Source organism: Petaurus breviceps, unplaced genomic scaffold, assembly GCF_028583685.1.
Source record: "Petaurus breviceps papuanus isolate PSGF00001 unplaced genomic scaffold, PetGlider_PUasm1.0 90897, whole genome shotgun sequence".
Taxonomy (NCBI): domain Eukaryota; kingdom Metazoa; phylum Chordata; class Mammalia; order Diprotodontia; family Petauridae; genus Petaurus; species Petaurus breviceps.
The window spans coordinates 39,492-56,404 of NW_027187374.1; the positions used below are offsets into that span (position 1 = coordinate 39,492).

Below are 16,913 nucleotides of genomic sequence, written 5' to 3' on the forward strand. Positions count from 1 at the left end.
ACTCTATTTAATAGTGTTAATTACTTGAAATGAAAATCAGGCTTACAATTTTCTTTTTTTTTTTTTCATTTTTCAAATGCTTTATTAACTTCTGATTTACATCATTAATTTCTGCCAGATTTTAAGTTACAAATTTTCTCCCCATTTTTCCCCTACCCACCACCCCAAAATAACAGACCCACAGGATATCCCCTCCTCCAATCTGCTCTCTCCCATATCTTCTCCCATATTCCCTTAGACTTTTCCAGTAGGGCATGGTGGATCTCTATGTCCCAGTGCCTGTATGTCTTCTTTCCCAATTACATGTAAGATAGCATTAATAATAGTATATATATATATATAATTTTAAACATTTGATTTTAAAGCTTTGAATTCCAGATTCATTCCCTTCCTCCCTTGTCACCCACCCTTACTGGGAAGATAAGCAGTTCAGTGTAGATTCTACATGTGTAGCTAATGGAAAACATTAACATAGTAGATATATTGTAAAAGACTGACTATATTTCCCTCCCTCCTATCCTACCACCCACTTGTTCTATTCTCTACTTTGATCCCATCCCTTTTCAAAAGTGAGTGCTTCCAACTTCCCTCCTCCCCAGCCTGCCCTCCCTTTTGTGATCCCTTTTCATCCCTTCCCCCCTGCTCTCCTGTAGGGTGAGATACCCTATTTAGTGTGCATGTCATTCCCTCCCTGAGCCAGATTCAATGAGAATAAGGTTGACCCATTCCCTTTTGTCTTCCTGTTCTTCCCCTCCATTGAAACCATTTCCCCTTGCCTCTTCTATATGAGATAGTTTACCCCATTCTGTCTCTCTCCATCTCCTCTCATTATATTCCTCTCACCTCTTAATTTCATCTTTTAAGTATCATCCCTCCCTATTAAATTGGTCCTGTGCCCTTTATCTATGTCTACCTGTAAACATATATACAAACATTCACATATGTATCCATAAGCCCATATACCCTCCAATATAGACATATATATTTATATTTATATTCCATTCAACTATTTTCATACTGAGAAAAGTTTCATCAGTTACAATTATCATTTTCCATGTAGGAATGTTAATAATCCAACTCTGATAAATGGCTTATGATTTCTTTTCCCTGTTTACCTTCTCAAGCTTCTTGTATCTGGATGTCAAATTTTCTATTCAACTCTGTTTTTTTCATTAAGAATGCTTGAAAGTCCTCTTTTCCATTGAATGACCATATTTTCCCCTGAAACATGATACTCAGTTTTGCTGGGTAGGTGATTCTTGGTTTTAATCCCAGCTCCTCTGCCCTCTGGAATATCATATTTCAGGCCCTTTGATACCTCAGTGGAGAAGCTGCCAGATCCTAGGTTATCCTGATTGTGTTTCCACAATATTCAAATTGTTTCTTCCTGGATTCTTGTAATATTCTCTCCTTGATCTGGGAATCCTGGTACCTGGCTATAATATTCCTGGGAGTTTTCTTTTGGGGATCTTTTTCAGGTGATCGGTGGATTCTTTCAAGCTCTATTTTGCCCTCTGGTTCTAAAATATCAGGGTAATTTTCCTTGAGAATTTCTTGGAGGATGATTTCTAGGTTCTTTCTTTGATCATGGCTTTCAGGTAGTCCAATAATTTTAAAATTCTCTCTCCTGGCTCTATTTTCCAGGTCAGTGTTTTTTCCTATGAGATGTTTCATGTTGCCTTCTATTCTTTCATTTGTTTGGATCTGTTTAAACATCATCTTGATTTCTCTTAAAGTCACTAGCTTCCCTTTGCTCCATTCTAAATTTGAGGGAATGATTCTCCTCACTGAGCTTTTGAGATTCTTTTTCCATCTGGCAAATTCAGCTTTTTAAGGCATTCCTCTCCTCATTGCCTTTCTGAGTCTCTTTTGCCAATTGAGTTAGTCTGTTTTTTAAGGTGTGATTTTCCTCAGTCAGGCTATTGACTCTCATTTCATAATTTTCTTGCATCATTCTCATTTCGCTTCCCAATTTTTCCTCGACTTTTCTCATCTGCTTCTTAATAAGGTCCTCTATGGCCTGTAACAAGCTCATTATTTTCCTTTGAGGCTTTTGGTGCAGGAGTTCCGACTTCACTGCCTTCCTCCTGTTCCATGCTTTGATTCTTTTTGTCCCCAAAATAAGAGTGTAATATTGGAATCTTCTGTTTGTTTTGCTTCCTTTGCCTGGTCATGTCGCCCCTCAGTCACTTGACCCCTGGGCTTTTTGCCACAGTAGAACTCTGACACCAGACAGGGGAGCTTTCATCCCAAACATTGGGGTTTTCTCAGCTGCCGGAGGTATTAGTTGGGTACCCTTGCTGAATCCTCCACATGCTCTGTCAAGCTGGACACACACCCCAGGACCTCCACCCTAGACTGCAATCTAGATCCAAGTAGGTTAAAGAAAGAGCGAATACCTCTCAGACTGGTCTCTTGGTCCCCCTACAGTCTGCAGGCCAGTAACTGAAGCTGCAACGTGGCGTTGGCACAGCGGCTTCTCACTCTGGGGGCAAAAGCTGACATACTCCCAACTACTGGTCCCAAAATCCACAATGCACTGACCTCTCACTTTGTCTTTCACATCTATGTGTTGAAAAATCTGGAAACAGCCACAGCTGCTGGTGATCTGGAGACCCTCTGGCCAGTGGCTTGTCAGACCCTCCCTGGGGCTAAAACCTCCGGCTCACAATTTCTGCCAGGCTGTCCTCAGTGGGAGATTAGCTTCTCTGTGTCTTTTTGTGGGTTCTGTAGCTCCAAAGTTTGTTCAGATTCCCCTTTTACATGGATTGGGGAAGGTGGAAGTCAGAGCCGCATGGAGGTTCTGCTTCTACTCTGCCATCTTGACTCCCAACTACAATTTTCTATAATGATATTGGAATTGGGTCCTTAAAAATAGCAACTAGCTCTATGCCAGAATATATTATCTTTTGCTTTGTCTAGTTCTTTGGATAGATTATGCTATGTTTTGATTGTGTTATATTTTGATTTCTAGATCAAGTACTTTCAAAACCAAACCCCAGAAGAAATTGTTAAAGGAGGGAAATAAAATGTTACTTAGTACACTTGCATAAACCTGCTGAAAATGCAAGATAAAAAATGTACCATTAGTTTTCTCTGTTTTTCAGGGAGTCATAGAGTTTTCTCTTTGTTTGTTATTTGCCAAGCTGGTCAGCTACACTTTTCTGTTTTGGCTGCCTCTCTATATCACAAATGTAGGTAAGTATCCATTTTGCTGGAAGTAGAAATATCTTTCTTTCTTAAGGCATATATCATTCTAATGCAGCATCAATTTGGAATTAGGATGCTTTTGATTCCTAGTCTCAGCATCGATGACATTGCTAGAACCTCTAAGTATGAATCTGTAATGCTAAATATTTAATAATTCTGATCCAATGAGACTAGTCCTTGAGAACAGGATAATAATTGAGCTGTTCCTTTGGTTTGTAGTAATTGACTCTGATTTTATACCTCCATGAACAACATACATTTTTTAAAAATCATTGCAACTTAGATTGGTAGTTTTAGTAAAGATGCAGTCTTGATTAAGTCAAGATATCAAGGTAAACAATATGGTGTTAATTTCAATGTCATGCTTGTAAACCAAGAAAATACACATAGCTCTAGCTACTCGGTATTTTTAAAGACTCTCTTCTTATTTCTTTACCCCTTGATTTTTGGAAGAAACTTTTATCACATTAATCAAATGTTCTATTTATCACTTAACTAGATCATTTTGATGCCAAAAAAGCTGGGGATCTCTCCACTTTGTTTGATGTTGGAGGAATCATTGGTAAGTTTGTTGGATTTTTCCCCAGATTTGGACAGATGGCTAGCAAATACTTTATGATCTTCTTTTTGTATGTTAGTTTTAATATAAAAAAGTGAATATTTTTCTTAAAATCCTGGCTGTTAAGCTAGTATCTTAATCTGATTGTATCAGAAAGTACTTAGGTACTCTTGGGGATGATTTTTCTGTAGGGTTTCTTGAAGCTGAGAAATGAAGGTGGGTATAACATTTCCTGCACTTTAAAAATATTTCATTCTACTATGTGAAAGGGCTATAAAAATGTGCATACCCCTTGACTCAGCAATATCACTTCTAGGTCTATATCCCAAAGTGATCATAAAAATGGGAAAAGCACCCACATTACAAAAATATTTATAGCAGCTCTTTTTATGCTGCAAAGAATTAGAAATCAAGGGGATGCCCATCAGTTGGGGAATGGCTAAAGAAGTTGTGGTATATGAATGTAATGGAATACTATTATGCTATAAGAAATGAGGAGCAGACAGACTTATATAAACTAATGCTGAGTAAGGGGAGCAGAACCTGGAGAACATTGCACACAATTACAGGCACATTGTATCTGTGATGACTAACTTTGTTAGACTGGGCTCCTCTCGGCAATACAAGGTTAAGACAACTCCAAAAGACTTATGATGGAAAAGACTATCCACATCCAGAGAAAGAATTACAGATGTAGATTGAAGCAAACTACTTGCTCTCTCTTTATTTTTGTTTTATTTCGTTCCTTCTTGTTGCTCATTCCATTGGTTATAATCCTTCTTTACAACTTGACTAATGTTTAATGTGAAGGTATTTTTAGAACCTATATTGGATTGCATGCCAACATGGGGGGGAGGGAAGGGGAGGAGAGGGAGAGGGAGAAAATTTGGAACTTAAGGGATTGTGGAACTGAATGTTGTAAACTAAAAGTAAATAAATAAATAAATTTTTAATAAAAGAAAACTTTAAAAATATTTCATTACAAGTTCCACTATAACAGATATTTTCATATTCATGCTTAGTCTGTTTTGAGGATTTATAAACATGAGTTAATGTTTCTCCAAAGATAAAAGTAATTTCCATCCAACATACATCTAGAGAGACTCTAAGAGTCCTACCTCAGAATATAAAATCTAATCTAGATTATGTTCATATGTGTTACGAAGAAACTGACTAGGTATAGCATAACACTCAATTGGGAGCTGAGAAATAAATTCTTACCCCTCTTTGGCACTAACTAGTAGAGTGGACTTGGACAGTTCATTGCATCATTTTCCTCACCTGCCAAATGAGGAGATTGGATTAGATGATTTTAAAAATGCCTTCCAGTTGTCAGAAGCCATATTCCTATTACATATTGATATAAATGTCAACTGTGGTTGAGTATCTAGCCAGTAAGTTTAGTAGAAAGAATAAAAATGGAAGTAAAAAAAGGAAAGAATAATGGAAAGCAGTTGGGAATAGATGGAGGGAGATAGAATGGAGTTTTTTTTTTCCCCCTTTGTAGAGGGATAACAAATCTAATTTATTTTAGTGACATTGCAGGTAAGAATAAAAATATTGTACTATTAGTGCTCCCAAGCAGAAATTTCAAATACTTAGAAACATACAGACTCCTGAGTGTGGCCTGAACCAGATCAAAATGTAATTGGGAAAGATTTAACAAAATAAATAAAAAATACAATAAAAACACAGATAGCATTACATTTTAAAGCTAAGTCAACATATGGCCATCAGGCATCATTATGTATTGTTCAGTGGACTCAATTCTACTTGAGTTTTGACATCACTGCTCCAGTACAATTATTTTATTTTGGGTAATAGTTTTTCTTACACTTCTTAGAAACTACATATGACTTAATTTATCCAGCATCAACAATCCAATTTTCAAGTTGCTGCCAGATTAATTTTTCTAATTCCATAGATACGGTTGTGCTACTTCTGCTCAAAATATTTAGTGGCCTCCAATTTCCTACCAAGCAAAGTTAACACTTCTTTGCATGGTATTATGGGCCCTCTATAACCTGGTACAACTCAGCTTTATCTCATATTACAGGGGCAATATAGTGTCTTGGAGAGAGTTGGTTTAGAAGCCAGGAAAATATGGATTTAAGCTCTACCACTTACATATAGTGGCTATTTGACTGGGCAATTCACTTAACCTTTCAGTTCTCTAGGCCTGCTCTCTGTGATTATAAGTTGTCATTGGCTGGAAATTTACTTAGAATCTGTCTTTCTTAAGGATTGTATGCTTTTAGATTGCCTAATGATTTTATGTAATTTTTTTTGTGAATATACTTGATAGAGGCATGGGTATTCAGCTTTTTTTTATATGTCTGTATTGTCAAAACAATTCATCAGTTAAAAAAAAGTATATGCCTAATAAGAGTTAATTAAATCCTAAGTGAACATTTAAGGAGTAAAATCCAGAAGATTTTTGAAAATAATTTCAGAGACTTTTTCTTCTACTTGGTTCTGGATTGAGGTACCCTAACCTGTAGATAACTTGGGTATTAACAAGTGTCTTACCTAAATTTTAAAAATGCTGATTTCCTTTATGTCATCTGACAGTTCAGTGATAATAATCATGTCCCCAGAAGAATTGCTTCCCTGCACCTTGACTTTCCCCTTTAGAACACCTCAATTTCTGCCATCCTATAGGTTCTTGTTTATCCTTACCTTTAAACCTGAGTATTTTCAGAGTACACCTGCAACCATATAATGGAAAATATTCATGTAGGAGTGAAGAAAAATCATATTTTAATGTGATAGACTTCCTAGCACCTCTTTTTTCCCTTAATCAACCCACTTATATCACCTCTACATGGATTCCTCATTATTCATTGATTCACTCAACAAAGATTAAGTACCTACCATATAAAAATAGCTAGCATTTATTTAGTGTTTTTAGGTTTGCAAAATACTTTACATTTATCTCATTTTATTCTCACAGTAACTGTGGGAAAAACCTAATATAAATATATTTATTTTAAGGAAACCAATGCAAACAGAGGCTAAGTGACTTGCCCAGGGTCACACAGCTAGTAAGTGTCAGAGGCTGAATTTGAACTCAGGTCTTCTGGCTTTGGGAATATAGCTGCCTTAATATATGCAAGAAAATATAAACTCTTTTGGTTTCATTCCTTTGATCATTTACTTATCTCTCCTTCTTGGACAGTAGAATTGTTCTTCAGCTACTTCATCATCATCAATTTTTTGTGAGTGAATGATTGGTGAGGATGTCTGCTACCAAGGCAGATCTATAACTATTCAGTAACTTGTTGTATTAGAATTGTCCAGGGTATTGGGAAGGTAAATGCTAACACAGGAGTCACAGCCAGTATAAGTGAACTTGAATTCAAATCTTCCAGGACTAACAAACCTCCTTTCATTTAGACCTCTTCCTTTTATGCTTAATTAATAGTTTCACACTGGCTTAGAGCTGGCCCACTGTGCTGACCCTGCAATCCTGTTCATCCTTTCCAGTGTTGGTTGCTCCTAACTCACTGGTCATGGTGAGGGTAGTTCTTTGTTCTTCTTTGCCACTTTCCGATTTTTCTCTACCATCATCACTCAGCAACTTCTCCTTTGAGTTTCATTTTATCCAAATTGATCAACCATTACAAATCCTGATGGGTTTTCACTACCAATGCCCAGAACATTCACCTTCTTTTCTCAATGAGTTTGGTGCATGATTGACAGTCTATCTCTACCACCACCCCAACTCCTGCCCTCATATGAGGGGACTTCAATATATACACGTTAATGTTTCCTTGAGTACCCTAACCTTCCTATTCTCCAATCTATTCAACTCCTATGATTTACCCCTTTACCCCAACTACAGACAAGGGTCACAGGGGTGTGATCTTGCTGTCAGACATAAGGATCCAACATCTATTTTGTGAGCTGACATATACTGGCTGTGACCCTGGGGAAATCACTTAATGTCTAAGGACTCTATACAACTTATTAAGATTAGAAATTTCAGGGAATATGGCAGCCTGAAATGATAAAAGGAATTCCTTCACCTGGGAGTTTCTTATATCAATGAAATCACAAATCCAGTCCCAATTCCTAATAGGTATATATGGATATGAATATACATATATGCAAAACACATACAAAGTACTTTCCAGGTAAATTTAGAGGGCAAGGTACTAACAGCTGGTAGGATTAAGCCTCCTACAGAACAGGCCACTGATTTTCAAAGGAAATTAAGGATTCTAAGAGGTAGAAGGCAGGGGGGGCATATAACCAGTTTGTGCAAAGGCAATTGGATTGGACATAGAGTACTATGTTGAAGAAACAAGTAGACCACAACTATATTGCTGGAGCATAGAGTTTATGGAGGGGACTAATGTCTTAAAGGGCTTCTAGGTTGCAAAAAACTTTAAATACTAGATAGAAATTTATATTTCATTCTAGAGGTAATATAGGAAGACAAAGGAGTTTATTGCTTTAGGAAAAATCACTTTAGTAGCTATGTGGTTCAGAGACTGGAGTGGGGAAAGGTTTGAGGGAGACCCATTAGGACACTCTTCTAATCAGTCACATGAGAAATTATGAGGGTCTAAACTATAGTGAAGACTACCTGAATAGAGGGAAGAGGTTGAGTAGGAGACATATTGCAAGTCAATTCAGTAGATATGTGGGGTCAGTGAGAGTAAGGAGTTAAGAATGACACTCAGATTGTGAACATGAAGAGAAATATGGCTGTACTCATGACAATGACTTGGAAATTTCAAAGGGGGTGTGTTATGAGGAAAAGATAGGTATTATTTTAGACATGTTAAATATGCATTAGCAAGGACATCCAGTTCAAAATGTCCAAAAGACAATTTGTATTTTGGGATTGTTGCTTAAGAGAAAGACTTAAGGGTAGAAGTATGGATATATGGATCAGATCTGAATTGAAATGAGAGTTGAACCATGGGAATTGATGAGATCACCAAGTGAGAAATTATAGAGAAAAAGAGATAGAGAACCCAGGGCAGTCTTGGGGGTTTTTCACTGTTGGTGGGAATGATATAAATGAAAATCCAGTGAAGGCTGAGAAGACACAGTGAGATAGGTAGGAGAGGAAAGAAAGAGTGATATCACGAAAAGACATTAAGGACAAAATATCCAGGAGTAAAAGATGGTAAGTAGTGTCAAATGCTACAAAGAGGTCAAAAAGGATGAGGATAGAGAAAAGGTCATTTGATCTGACAATTAAAAGACATCATTGGTAACTTTGTAAAGAAAAGTTTCAGCTGAATGATGAAACCAGATTGCAGTCTGAGAAAGAGTGAGAGGAGGGGAAGTGGAGGCAGCAAGGGTAGACAACTTTTTTAACTTTAGCTGAAAAATAAAGGACAGATATAAGACAATAACTAGCATAGATGGTAGAAACAGATGAAGTCTTTTCAAGGTGGAGAAACCATGAGCATGTTCATAAGCAAAAAGATATATTTTAGAAACCATTAGACGGAGAGATTAAATATTAGGAGGGGAGGGAGAAATCCATGAAGATCTATGAGGAATCAGTGAAGAACTCAGACAGGAAGGGTTTAATGGAAAACCTCACAAGTGCTATGTTATCAAGAAACCTTATAACCTAACAAGAATTACATAAAGACTTTCGAAGGACTGGCAATATACTTGTACTGGCAAAGAACAATGTACTTTGGAAAGACTGTTTCCAGCAATGTCAGAAGTATAGGGGCCATGTGTATTGCCCAAATAAATTAGGGGTATATCCACAAGAGTTTTCAATATTACAGTTCATGGGGAGACATAGAGAGATATCTCTGGAGAGACTATTCCTGCCTACAAGGTGCAGGAAGAAGGGCTATAGCCTTCCTGCTCTGTTCTTCCCTAAGAGAGAAAGGTACTAAAAGGCAAGTGAAAAGGAAATAAGCATTTATATAGTACCTACAATGTGCTAGGCATTGTGCTGCTAAGTGCTCTTACACATACTATTTCATTTTATCCTTGCAAGAAACATGAAATATAGGTGCTATTATTATCCTCATTTTATAGGTGTGGAACCTGAGACAAAGGTTAAGTGACTTGCCCAGTGTCTTGTAGCTAGTAAGCATCTAAGGCCAGGTTTGAACTTAAGGTTTTCTGACTTAAGGTTTCCTGACTCCAGAACCAATGTTCTATCCACTGCACCACCAAATAGGCTAAAATCCCATTTATCTGTAAATATTATATATATATTGCTAGTCAAGGGAAATTTTTGTTTAGGTCCAAACTACTTTACTGGTTGATGTGGGGAAGGGGAACCCCAACCTTATATCTACAGATTTGATTCCTTCCCACCATACGCTAGTTATGCAAAAGACCACCACAAATAGTGGCTAGTGACTACACCCATTTATCCAAGCAGATAAAAATTGATAACATAAAATATAGAGAAATTAGAATAGACTAGACAATACAAGAAGTGAATGAGTTCTCCTTCTGGGGGTGAGATACCATAGCTTAATGAAGTGAGAGAGAGGACCCTATTTTATCCAAGATGAAATTCCCCAAAAGTCTCTAGGGAAGAAAGCTAAAAATTAGGGAAATGTTGAGAAGCTATTTTCCCCTATAGGTTCTTTGTCTCCATGGGTCTCTCTCTGAAAAGGGTCTGGAACCATGTGTGTCCTCTCTTGAAGCAGGAATCCAGAAGAATGTCTCTCCCTCTCTAAAGCTCTCATGGCAACTCTGTCTCTCATGTAGGTACACTGCATTGGTTCATTCTCTTTATCAGCGAGGAACCTTATGTAAATGACTTGAAACCTGGGTTAAACTAATCTGGTTAAGACTAATCTGGAATACTTTCTAAGGACTGAATTTGATCTTTATCTTGAGGACAAATATTCTTTTTAGACTTGTATTTTAATATCATGAATAAACTTGAGATCATTTTTCCAGACAAATGAAGAGGAATCATATACTGTTATGTTGAGGGATTGAAATGATTCAGTCTATGACACTGGAATAAGCCAAAATAATGTGAATGATTATATATACCTGCTTTCTTACTGATTCTATTTATTAATAGATTTTAGAAGTTTAAAATTTGCAATTTTACAAGTTTAAATTTTAGCCATGGAGAAATAAGAGTATTACTAATGGGAATTTTTTTCCTAACTATGTTGTGATCATTTAATGAGCTGGAATGGGGGACATGAGCTAATTAAGTAATCAATGAGAACAAGATTGAAAATATATTAATAAGAAATAAATTAGCATGACATTCCCATTAATAATTTAAAATCTCAGAAAGTTAAAAGTAAATAAGAGAATGACTTAAGTGGGAGGCTGAGGTTGGGTGACCTACACATAAGTATGGTCACACCTCAGACCCTGTTTAATCTTGCAATGATAGTTAGTAATAATAACAGTTGACATTTATTATAGCACTTAATATGTGTCAGGCACTGTGTTAAGCACTTTACAATTATCACCTCATTTGGTCCCTAAAACAATCCTGAGAAGCAGGCAGTATTAAAACACTCACTTTAAATATAAGGAAACTGATGCAAAGAAGAGTTAAGTGACTTACCTAGAATCACACATCTAGTAAGTGTCTAAGGCTAGATTTGAACTCAGGCATTCCTGAATCAAAGCCCTGTGTTCTGTCTACTGTGCCACACAATGGAGCATACATTCTTACCCGTGTGCCAAACTTACCTTTTACTCTTTTTTTTCAGGTGGAATCTTGGCAGGTGTGATCTCCGATAGACTGGGAAAGCGAGCTTCTACTTGTGGATTAATGCTGCTGCTAGCAGCTCCAGTGGTAAGAATTTGAAATCCTACTTTGCTTCTGCTCTAGTGCTACACTGGTAGTTAAGGCACCATCATCTTTTCTTTACAGTTTCAGTATTTCAACATAACTGACTGTAGACTTCCAAATTGGTATACTGGATTCTACCTTAAAGGCAAAGAGGGTAAGATGATGCTTGACTAATTTATTAAGTTACCAGCTAGGATTTTTTTTTTCCAAAGTTCATTCCCATTACAAATGGAAATTGACATTGACATAAACTAAAGAAAGGGACAGATTACACTGGAATGGGCTTCTAGTCAGAGTAGTAGAATCTCATAGACTCACAAGATCTAAAAGTTGGAATTCCTCAGATGGCTTATGAAAGAATATTAGCTGCCATGTATGTTGGATGGCAAAAATGTGGTATTGCAGCAAGATAGAGGTCCTAAGGCCTCTGAACTTTCCTTTCAGTTGTTTTTCCTTAGGTTTTCACTTAAAAGCATCTATCCAGAATGTGAGTGAAAACTGTTAATGTTTAGCATAGTGAAAAAAAGTCTGACAGGTTATTTCCAAATACAGACTATTCTCACTTTACATACATTTTCATTACACATATTCAACTTTACATAAAGTATTCTGAAAGAAATCTACATTCCAAAAAAAAACACCAAAGCTATGTTATCTTTAATTTATAATACTGTATGTACCTGTGTGCTTTCTCTCTCTCTCTCTCTCTCTCTCTCTCTCTCTCTCTCTCTCTCTCTTTCTCTCTCTCTCTCCCCCCTTCTGCCCATCAGCTCTGCAGCCTCTCATATCCCCACAAAAATAAAAACTTTTTTAAAAAAACCTAAATAAACTCCTCCAAGTGAAAGAAAAAAAGACATGGAGAGACTGGCCACCAGGGCACCACACTGAGGATGCCTCTCTCACCTCCACCCTTCTGCTCATGTGTCCAGCTCCCACATGTCTGTCTTTTATCAGTCCATGCTTGGGTACTGTGTGTCTGTCCCCAGACTCCCCCATGTCACCTGGCCTCTCCTGTTTCTGTCCATGTCTGACCTCCATGTCTCCTCAACTCCCCTGCCCCTTAAGCTTATGAATATACTTCAGTATTTTGAAATACCCATAAGTTTATTCATGTAAGCATTCCCTCCACTAATGCAAATCAAAGCCCTTCCTCACCTTATTGATTTCACAATTGATGAGGCCAAAAAACAGTCATCACTTGGTGGCTAACTTTTTGGTGGTGAACTGAGTCTCGCCAGACTTTGATAGGGCTGGTTGATAAACTATAGATATATAGTCTATCTTATACTAAAAAAAAAATCAAAGAATCAAAAGGGAGCTTCAAAGTCATTTATGGTTACAAAAACCTACTAAGAATCTCATCTAGAATATTCCTAAGATGTGGTCTTCTCCTTTCTGCCTTAAACATCCACTGAAGACAGCAGCCCATTATGTTTTCAGATAGTTCTAATTATTAAGACTATGTGTGTTTTTTTTATCACATCATCCAAGTCTGCTCAGAAACTTTCATCCTTTTCTCCTAATTCTATCCTCTGAGACCAAGCAATGCATAGTGTCTCCTCCATATGACAGCCTTTTGTATACTTGAATACATCTGTCATGCCCATTCTGATTCTCTTGGCCATGCTGAGCATTCCCAGTTCATTAATCAATCCTCTCATGGAATGTTTTCCATTCCTATCACCATCTTAGTCATGCATTTCTGCACATACTCCAATTTCTCTGTGATCTTCCTAAAACATGTTGTCCAAAGCTGAACATAATATTCAAGGTCAGGCCTGAGCAGGGTGGAGTATAGAACTGTTCTTCTCCACTCTAGATGTTATGTCTCTCTTAATACAACTTTGGATAGCATTAACTTTTTCAGCTGTCCTATCCCACATATTCTAATCCACTAAAGCCATCTATTTTCTTTTTTGTCTTATTCTCTTGATTTATTTTTAATTTTTAAAACATTTTATTATGGTGAATTTTACAAACATCACTAAATTAAAATTTCCTTAGAAAAAGAACAAAACAGAAATTTATATATGGCACCATGAATTTCTATTATATAGTTTGGCTTTTAAATTCTATATGTGTATGTATTATTTAAATTTAGCACAAAAGTTCCAATACTTCTCTGCTCATCTAAGTCCTCATCTAAAATTCTCTCCCCTTTCTTCAATGTATGTTTTTAATGTTTAATTTTAATTGATGTGCTTTTCTTTTTTTATCATTATCCTTATTCCCTTCATTCCCCTACAATTCTCTGCCTTCCAAAGAAAAAGAAAATCCTTCCCTTGTATTAAGTATTGTCAACTAAAATATGACATGTACAGACATGCATGTAATAAAAACACCCGAGAATTTATACCACCTTTCATTTCATCTGCCAAAAAATAAGAAGCATTGTTTCTCATCAGTCGAAATTTCATAGTTGTTTTCTTTTGTATTGTTGAAATCATTACATGCACTGTTTCCCCATTTTTCTTCTTTGACTCTGCATCATTTCTCTCAAATGCTCTCAGATCTCTGTGCAGCCATTCCTTTTGTCATTCTTTATGGTGCCATAATTCCATTCCACTTATATACCTTAATGTATTCATTCATTCTTCCAACTGATGGGCACCTTCTTAATTTCCAGCTCTTTGTCCCCAGATCATTTTCACAGGAACTGTTGTCTGGCAACAAGTCGTACCTTCCACACTTGTGGAATTTATTTTTTTGACCCCAATGTAAAAATTTACACTTATCCCTATTCAATGCTATCTCATTAGATAAAGAGTATCTTTCTGAACTATTAAAATCTTGTGGGAATTGAACTCTGTAACATGTACATTAAATAGCCCTCAAAACTTGGTGCAATTTGCAGAGTTAATGAGCATGCCATTTTACATGTGTATGATAAAAATTAAGGGTACAAGGCCTTGGATTCCTAGGACATTCCACTAGATATATTACCCAAGTTAACATTAATGACTAATCTTTGTGTCCAGTCCTTGAGCTAGTTCAGAATCGACCTATTTTATCCTCTAACCCCTCTAGGTTCAAATTTAAATAGAAAAAGATAGATGTGGACTGTATATTGACTTAGAAAATCACAAATTAACTATCTATGTTGTATTGTATTTTTTATTTATTTTGTTAGACATCCCCCAATTACATTTTAATCTGATTCATGCCTCATTGGCTCTTGGCAAGGGGAGTTTAACACCTCTGTTTTAGCCTACATCTCTGTCTTGTCTGACAACATGAGAGAATCTGTCAAACATAGTTATGACCTGAAGTTAGAATGGTACACAGAACCTTTTCAGCTTGCCAAAATTCGCATTTTGCTGCCATGGCATTCAAGAAACTTAAAACTTGACTTTGCACTGAAGGACACTAGACTTGATTCCCCTCTACTTTCAATGCTAGAGCAATATAAAACTTGATACAATTAACTGAATTATCTGTAAAGTATGAAATGTCTCTGTTGGGGAAAAGGGAGAGCACTGACTCAGGCTATTAAACCTACTGCTAACTAACTCCCACCTTAAGCTACAGCAGAAAAAGTGCAATTTCAGTAGATGTGACTGTTTTGGAAGGAAGAATTTTAAAAAGGAATAAAACAGCTAAAAACATAATGATAAGGAAAAGCTGTCTAAATCTTTATAATAATCCTGTTGGAACATTTGGACAGGTTATTAGATCATTTCCTCTCTCAAATTAGATTCTACCTGAAGATTGGTCCAAATAGAGGTACTCTGCTTTTAAAACTGTGTAAGGAAAAACAGTTTCTGAACTTCCACTACTAAACTAGTTTCCGTTACTTTTTTCTGACAATCTCTTTTCTTCTTGTTTCCTTTCTGCTGTACCTGCAATTGGTGCCGTTTTTTTTCTCCTTGGTATAAATGGGAAATAGCCATGCTAAATATTTTACATGATAAGTATAGACATTTTTATTAAGGCCACTCATTAACTGTCCTTTCTACAAGCATAGTAATTACTGTTCTTACCTCCTTCTCCAGGTCTTTCTTTCTATCCTTCAATTCATGCTTATTGTTCTACTTTGGTTCCTTCAGCTTCTTCATATTATTCTTAAATTATTGAACCCAGAACTAGAGACAAGACTTTTATAAGTGTTAACTATTTCTGTGAGATGAAATAAGGAATGTGAAGGTGAACATGTGTTACACATTTATTCCTATTAAAAAAAGAGGCTTTGTTTTAGGAATATTTTTAATAACAAGAGTACAGGGGAGAAGGTAAAATTGGACAGTATTTCATAATAATAATAATACTTTTAAGATCTGCAGAATTAGTTTTGTCTGAAGTAGACAGTAACTCAATAATAATTCCAAAATGTTAGAAAAGAGAATAGAATAGCTGTAAGAATTCTAGGGTTAATTAAAAGAGCCAATATAAAACTGAAGGGAAAAATAAAAAATAGAATAAGTAGCTTAACTGAAATTAAAGTAACTGAAAATTATCAACAAAGCAATGGACATCTTGAAGAAAATAATGAAAGAAATGGAACTAAACATTCAATAATACAACAAGAAATCTTAACAAAAGGTAAAAAAAACAACAAATTCGTAACACATGCAGTATATACTATTTTTTAAAAAGCTGATGTAGGAAATAGAGAATAGAGAGATAGTCCCCCCTCCCAAAAAAAATTTGGATTCTTCAAAGAGAATAACAAAACAAAAAATTTGAATTCCTTATTTCAGGTAACCTTTTTTAAATTGCCCCAGAGTACTGGAACCATACTGAGAATGTACAAATGGGTATATTTAACCACCATTGATATTTAATAGATATACTCATAAATCATATACATATACATGTGCATCCATATTTAATCAACACAAATCATATTTAATGGATTTGATATACTAAAGAATCCTAATTAGAATTACACATTCCATTCTTATATTTCCTATTCATCAAATACTTTCCTTTCCCTAGAAAATCTTAATGACAATAATGAACACATTTATTTAGAGCAAGTCAACAGGCATGGTTCATATAAAATATTTGAAAGGAAACAACATTTTTATAATCACCTAGATTGACTGAAAGGTACAGAAAATATGAGGCTATCTTATTTTTTAAAGGAAGAAATTCATTGTGTGGCATGCATGACCTGTTCTTTGAAACTGTGCTAGAAATGAGTGATCATTATACTATATTTGCAAATGTGCAGGCTTTAAAATAATTCTTTAATACCTCAGGATTCTATGATGGGGGAGGGGGAGTAGAGAATTTCTTCCACCACTACATACAACAGTCCCTCCCATGTAGAAGGAAATCATTCAGTAGATGATTTTTGACAGTGGCTATGACTGAAAGATTCATCATCCTGTAGCAAGCAAATGATGAGCCATTGAAACTTAGCTAGACATACAA

The 16,913-nt window shown here is 36.0% G+C and overlaps 1 protein-coding gene across 1 annotated transcript in view; it reads left to right on the plus strand.

Annotated features, from left to right (window-relative positions):
* LOC138151376 (glucose-6-phosphate exchanger SLC37A1-like) overlaps window positions 1-16,913 on the plus strand; it is a 71,483-nt gene that overhangs the window by 31,441 nt on the left and 23,129 nt on the right. The window contains exons 5-7 of the mRNA XM_069074827.1: window positions 3,108-3,198; window positions 3,710-3,772; window positions 11,455-11,540. Coding sequence (XP_068930928.1) covers window positions 3,108-3,198; window positions 3,710-3,772; window positions 11,455-11,540 — 240 coding nt within the window. The remainder of the gene's footprint in view (window positions 1-3,107; window positions 3,199-3,709; window positions 3,773-11,454; window positions 11,541-16,913) is intronic.